The 6,116-nt window shown below is 43.7% G+C and overlaps 1 protein-coding gene across 1 annotated transcript; it reads left to right on the top strand.

The window, feature by feature from the left end:
• The first annotated feature begins 966 nt into the window (after positions 1 to 966).
• On the top strand, positions 967 to 5,192 carry RPS21 (ribosomal protein S21). The gene is made up of 6 exons (XM_062642041.1): positions 967 to 1,040; positions 1,227 to 1,323; positions 2,236 to 2,299; positions 4,179 to 4,250; positions 4,894 to 4,949; positions 5,130 to 5,192. Exons 2-6 carry the CDS (start codon positions 1,274 to 1,276, stop codon positions 5,137 to 5,139), a joined length of 252 nt encoding a protein of 83 aa, XP_062498025.1. The 5' UTR covers positions 967 to 1,040; positions 1,227 to 1,273; the 3' UTR covers positions 5,140 to 5,192.
• The last annotated feature ends 924 nt before the right edge of the window (positions 5,193 to 6,116 follow it).

The raw sequence follows: 6,116 nt of genomic DNA, 5'->3' as shown, positions 1-6,116 counted from the left end.
CACACAGAACCTACAGTTTCACATCCTAACCCGGCAAGCTTTTGTTTTCCCTTTCAGAAGAACACATTAGGTTAAGGAGCATTAAGTTCAGAATGGTTTGTTTTGTCTAAAGGTTACCGAAATGTCGGTTTGGGCACATGGGGGTATTGGTGAGCTCAGAAGCTGGAGCAGAGGCCAGAAACCCTGCAGTGGAGCTGCACTGATGTCTGTGGTAGAGCATGGTTTGGGGATGATGCCGTCCAGGGGTGAAGCTCATGCATCAGTGCCTCCGTTGTGGCATCTGTGCACAACCAACCCGTCTGCACAGATACGGTACCTACCGTGCGCGTGTCTCTGTTGGGTTTTGTTCCTAGAGCGTAGCTTGCAGTCTGCGGGAATGCTTTCCACCTAAAAGCTGCCACCATGTGGCAAAGGACTATTATTGCGTTTATCCATTAATAAAGCGGGACCCGAACTCACCCGTGGAATTGCCGCCTTGGCATTTTCACAGCCCAGCTCCTCTTGCTGTGAAGGGAAGCGTTGGTTTACACCGAGGCGAGGGGGGGGTTCTTGTGCTGTGGAGCGTGTAAAGATGCTGCTGGCTTGGCTCAGCGTGAACTCTCTTGATGAGAGCTTGTACATTTTTTTTATGTGTTACGGTTTTGTCTTGTCCATGTTTTATTTTTTGTGAGATGAAGATGCTGTGAAATAAACACTGTTTTGGTACGTGGTTTGTAATTCAACGCCTTATTTCGAAGCACGGCTTGGCTCTGAGGGCGGTCGGTTCCCCTCGGGTTCTTGGCGCCATGAGGAAGGGCGGCCCTCGACGGGGGTGTGGGGAGGGACGCGACCCCTCGGGGCTGACACCCGCATCCCCTCAAAGGCCGAGCGGCGGCAGCGCTCCGCTCCCTCCATGGCCCCCTCAGCGCGCGCTACCTCACCGAGGCCATTTAACGGCCCGGTGACGCCACTCCGGCGCGCCGGAAGTGCGCCACTCCCCTCTCGGTTGTTTCCGCTTCCGCCGCCCGCCCTCCTTCCCTTTCCGCCGCGGCACACGCGAGGTAGGAGCGCGATGGCGGCGCCGCTCCGCGGGGAGCGGCCGGGCCGGGGCTCCGGGGGAGGGCTGGGATCGGCGCGGGGTGCGCGACCCGCGGTGTCCGCGCTGCTGTGAGGCCGCGGGAGGGGCAGCTCCGGGGTGGAGCCCGTGTAGGGAGCGCGGTGCGCAGACCAGGCCTTGCTCCTTGTAGGTGTTACCGCTTGGTGCCTGGGCCGCCTCCGCCGCCACCGCAGCGAGATGCAGAACGACGCCGGGGAGTTTGTGGACCTCTACGTCCCTCGGAAGTGGTGAGCGGTTCCCCTCGGCGTGTGGCCTGAGGAGATGGGCCCTTGGCGAGGACCGGAACAGAGGCCGAAAGCAGGGGCTTTGGGAATATCTCTGAAACAAATATATATGTGTTTTTGTTTATTTCCGTATTTTTAAATGCTTTATGTAAAATATACGAAGCAAAGACTAAATGTAAAGCGATCCCTGTGCATCTTCTGTTTGTAACTGCCAGCTTTGCAGCGGCAGTGTGTACAGTGGCAGTACAGCTCTTGTATGGCTCATGCCAGGAGGAAATATACAGGTTTGTAGCTACAGGCACAGTGAACCTGTGAAGTGAGCCCTTGTTGCCTTTATAGCACACCTTAAGTACAGTTTTGAGATTATAGTTGGTGGAACAGTGGGAAAATTTTTACATGGGTGCTAAACAGCAACAGCAGGCTAAAAATAAACCATTTGTGTGCATTTTAATAGGTTTAAGTCAGATGGCTTTTACAGCCTGTGGTTTCTGGGGGTTTGCAGGCTGAGTGCCTTTTGGCAGCTGTCATGGCTCCCCATGAAGAAGGCATAGAAACTGCCTTCTCATTAGTTACCTTGATTGCTGTTATTTCATGTACTTTAGAAAAGAAAAGCTTGATATTCTGTGTGATTTGAAGACCTGTGCTGATGTGTGTCCACTATAGGGGTGAAATGGGTATATAGAAACCAAAATGAAGGCATAGCTGGCAACTTAGCATGCCCCTGCCAAGTGAAATTCTCCATTAAATGTACTTAAAAGTGCATTTTAATTTTCTGAGCCCCGAAAGCTTAAACTTTATTGCGTGAACTCCCTGTGAAGCTTTAATTTGCGTGTAGATTTGGTGTTGTTAATAGTGGCTTTTTTATTGTTACTGTCCATTTCCTTTTGTTTAAATGCATCTTGTTTTATTCCTTAGCTCTGCTAGCAACCGAATAATCGGCGCTAAGGATCATGCTTCTATTCAGATAAATATTTCAGAGGTAAGTTTTATACCAAATATGTGGGGAGAGCTGCACCTTTAAACTTTGAATACAAGTTAAGAGATAGAACAGCTTGTGATGCATCTCCAAATAAACTAGAGACCATATAAGTATAGAGCTTGAGTTCTTACACACAGATGGGTATATTACTGTGTCACCCCTGGTTATTTTTCAGCCTACTGGAAGATACTCATTGGAGGAAAAGCTCTGTACAGTCTGTTCCAGGGCTTAACAGTTTGAATACAGCTTCCTAACTGTAGATATTTAGTGTTACTAGGGAATTCCTTGCCCTGAAGGAAGGGAGAAGAAATGCTTGCTCAGGGGGATTCTTACCCCTTTTACCTTTTTTATTCTTGTTGATCTTCTCTGTGTTTTTTCTAGTATGCCCAAACTCAGAGATAGTTTCCAGAGCAGAACTTCCATGTTTTGCTTGAATCATTTGTGTTAATTCTTGTCACTCCTGCTCCTGGTAGATAGCAAATGAGTCTGTGTGCTTTGTGCATTATCATTTCACTAACTCAGTGCTTGGGGTATTGATGCTTAGAATTCTTCCTGAGACACGCTGGTTATATGTGTTGACCTGGTGTTGTCCATTTAGTTTTCTTACTGTAACAAGGAATTTGTTCCTGTCTTAAGTTTAATTTAATCTTCAGTGTTATTGCAAAGCCCTCCAAGCTTAACTTGACTCTGGCGGGATCCCAGTTAATGCACGTGGGCTCCAGTTAATTTAAACTCTTTTTAGCATGCTTTGTTTTTCTCATTTATTGGTACTCACCTTGCAGGAATTCTGGGGACACAATCTTCCTGTAGTTCCTTGTGAGCTCTATAGCTTGATTGATTTCTTCTTCAGTGGGAGACCACAAGACTGTATTCATAGAATCATAGAATAGTTAGGGTTGGAAAGGACCTTAAGATTATGTAGTTCCAATCCCTGTACCGTGAGCAGGGGCACCTCCCACTAAACCATGCCACCCAAGGCTCAGTCCAGCCTGGCCTCAAACATGGCCAGGGATGGAGCATTCACAACCTCCCTGGACAACCCATTCCAGTGCCTCACCACCCTCACAGTAAAGAACTTCTTCCTTATATCCAATCTAAACTTCTCCTGTTTAAGTTTTAAACCATTACCCCTTGTCCTATCACTACAGTCCTTAATGAATATTCCATCCCCAGCATCCCTATAGCCCCGCTTCAGATACTGGAAGGCTGCTATAAGGTCCCATACTTTTAAACAGCTGAGCCTCTTGTATTATGTCTGACTAAAGAATTAACTTTTTGAGAGGCTCTGCTTCTGATTTCCTGTAAATACTTTCTTCACCATGTTTCACTCCTTCAGTGATCCTTATTTCTTGTTTGCAAAGACTCTGCTAGTCAGTAGAACTCAAAAACAAACCCTCGTGGTATTACAGGTTTCACTGCACTGTTTAATTTCACAGTTTATATTGTTTAGTCTTTTCCTCCTGTTTTTCAGCAACTGCAGGAAATGAGACAATTTTGTGTCTCTCAACTTGGACGCTTTTCTACCTGTGTAACAAAACTGTCCCCTTCCCCCTTAAGATTTCTGTAATACTGACCTTAATTAAAAGAAACATGAAAGAATAGCAAAGGCAGTAAAACCCACAAGTGAACTTCACACTGAACTTTCCAGTTTTTTCAGAACTCAAGTATTTTCTTCTTTCAGCTCCATTTTGTATTGTGTTCTTGTTACGGTGTGTGGTCCATTTTATAGCTGCACCATGTCATTAACTATCAATTTGCTGTGAGAATATACTCTGTAGGTGTCTTTCAAACTTCAGTATTTGCCTTATTGTTTTGTAATTTACAGAAAAAGATTTGCAGTGTAAGAATCTGCATGGAGTAACTTGCTTGTTAACTCTAGGTTGACAAGGTAACGGGCAGAGTAAACGGCCAGTTCAAAACATACGCCATCTGTGGACCCATTCGTCGAATGGTGAGTACTTTCCTGACCTCCAGGATGCTTGTGCTTCCCTTTATATTGATGAGGAATTGTTCAGATTTAGATTTGACCCTGGAAACACAGTGTGCCTTCAGCTCATTCGAGAGAGAGCTTTTGTGGGGATAATGAAGGCAGAGTGAAGACGTGACCAAATTCACTTGCAGGAATCAGTTTCTTCTGGTTATTTCTTAATCCTTTGGTTTGTAGAATTATGTATGTTTAGATTTTTAAAATCACTGAAGGATGCAAGTTTTTTTTTTTTCCTTTTAATGTACCAAGTTACTAATATCTGACTTTTATCTGTTGTTTAGAATTATTAGAGATACTACCATGACTTAAATTTATTAAACACGGTGTGAAGCTTCTGGAGTTCATCAGAACTCTGCTTACCCAGAAATATGTCTCACTAATTCAAGTGTATATTTTATCAAGTGAAAACTATTCCTTATCCTACAGGATGTCAAAGAATTTAACAGTTTGTTTTGAAAACAGTAATCTGTGCATATAAAGTGTAGTGATCTGTGGAAGGCTTTGGGCAGTTCACTGCCAGCATTAATGCTGCAGCTGCTTCTCTTTTTAATGTGTATTTGGCAATTATTTGGTCACTTCAGAATCATCTCTCTTTGTTTTTTTAAAGGGTGAATCAGATGATTCCATCCTGCGTCTGGCAAAAAATGACGGAATTGTTTCCAAGTACGTATGTTTATCTTCTCCTCTAACACTTGCGGGGGTAATTTCCATACCCAAATCCAGCTTTTAAGAGGAAAATGTATACACTGTAGTTATAGGATGATTACACAGTTGGACAAAAATATTTACCTGAGCTGCTGAAGCAAACTGGCTTGTAACAATGTTTGTTTCATTTTCTTCTAGGAACTTCTAACTGAAGAAACTCTGGTATGGAACATCTGATGTAAAATAAACACTTCAGACCTATATCGTGCTGTGTCTTTTGTTCAAGTCATAAACATTGGCAGATTTATTATAGTTAGTCTTAAAAGACTTAGGAATGTGTGTCGTCAAATGATACACAGATTCTGATTATGAATTCTTAAAACAAATCAGCTTGTAAAGCAGTGCCAGAGTTGAAAGTGAAAAATTTCCACTTTGGTCGTTGCTTTACTATCATCTTTCTTTTCCAGATTTAGTAAGTTTCTAGCAACCTAAATGCTGCTTGCTGCTTTTTCACTCAAAAAAAAACAAGGGGATTCTTTTGGTTATGATATCAATGTTTAGTGGGGTTTCTGCTGATAAAGGCTCACAGTATTTATTCTGCCAATGATACGTGCTTTAAGCAAATTACTGGTTTTAGCTATCTTACTGGCAGAACCAAGAGAGGATGCAAGTGGTTTGCTACTACATCTTGACATTGTGTCTCGTACCTATCAGTTCCTTCTCTGGGTAATTTCAGTCACTGGGATTTTGAGCTCACAAGTTTTTACCATGTGGTTTGAAAGAGTTGCTTCGGGGTTTTACCTGTGGTACTTCTGGTGCTCAGTTTTAATTTGAACTGGTTGGTTTTCTGATAATGGAAAGCTGCTGTAGTTACTGTGAAAGGAAAATATGTATTGGCTCAGATTATGCTGATAGTCAAACCACAGGCTTTGCTGAGGTATCAGCAGGCATTAACTTTGGATCCACCCAGTATCTTGGAAGTAAGGTTGGTTATCTGCAGGGCTGAGGTCAGAGATAGGCTGTCAAACTGAAGTGTTTAAAAAATCTACAATCACCCTGACCGTGCAGCACTGTATCCTGACACTTCTGAGCTTCCTCCTGCTTTCTGTGCCAGAACACCAGAAATAACATTGTTTCGTGACCTTTTTGGTTTTTGTCTTTGATCAGCTCTTCACATTGGGCTTA

The sequence above is a fragment of the Pezoporus occidentalis genome, unplaced genomic scaffold (genome assembly GCF_034315485.1).
Source record: "Pezoporus occidentalis ecotype Australia unplaced genomic scaffold, CSIRO_AGI_Poc_V1 ctg70, whole genome shotgun sequence".
NCBI classification, from domain to species: domain Eukaryota; kingdom Metazoa; phylum Chordata; class Aves; order Psittaciformes; family Psittacidae; genus Pezoporus; species Pezoporus occidentalis.
Note: the sequence above shows the minus strand (reverse complement) of the source record. Positions and strands in the feature narration are given on the sequence as shown.

Bases quoted from the DNA above. Each gene is read 5' to 3' on its own strand.
- RPS21 (XM_062642041.1), top strand. From the start codon at position 1,274: ATGCAGAACGACGCCGGGGAGTTTGTGGACCTCTACGTCCCTCGGAAG. The intron at 1,324-2,235 runs GTGAGCGGTTCC...TTTATTCCTTAG, and splicing joins CTCTACGTCCCTCGGAAGTG to CTCTGCTAGCAACCGAATAA. The intron at 2,300-4,178 runs GTAAGTTTTATA...TGTTAACTCTAG, and splicing joins TTCAGATAAATATTTCAGAG to GTTGACAAGGTAACGGGCAG.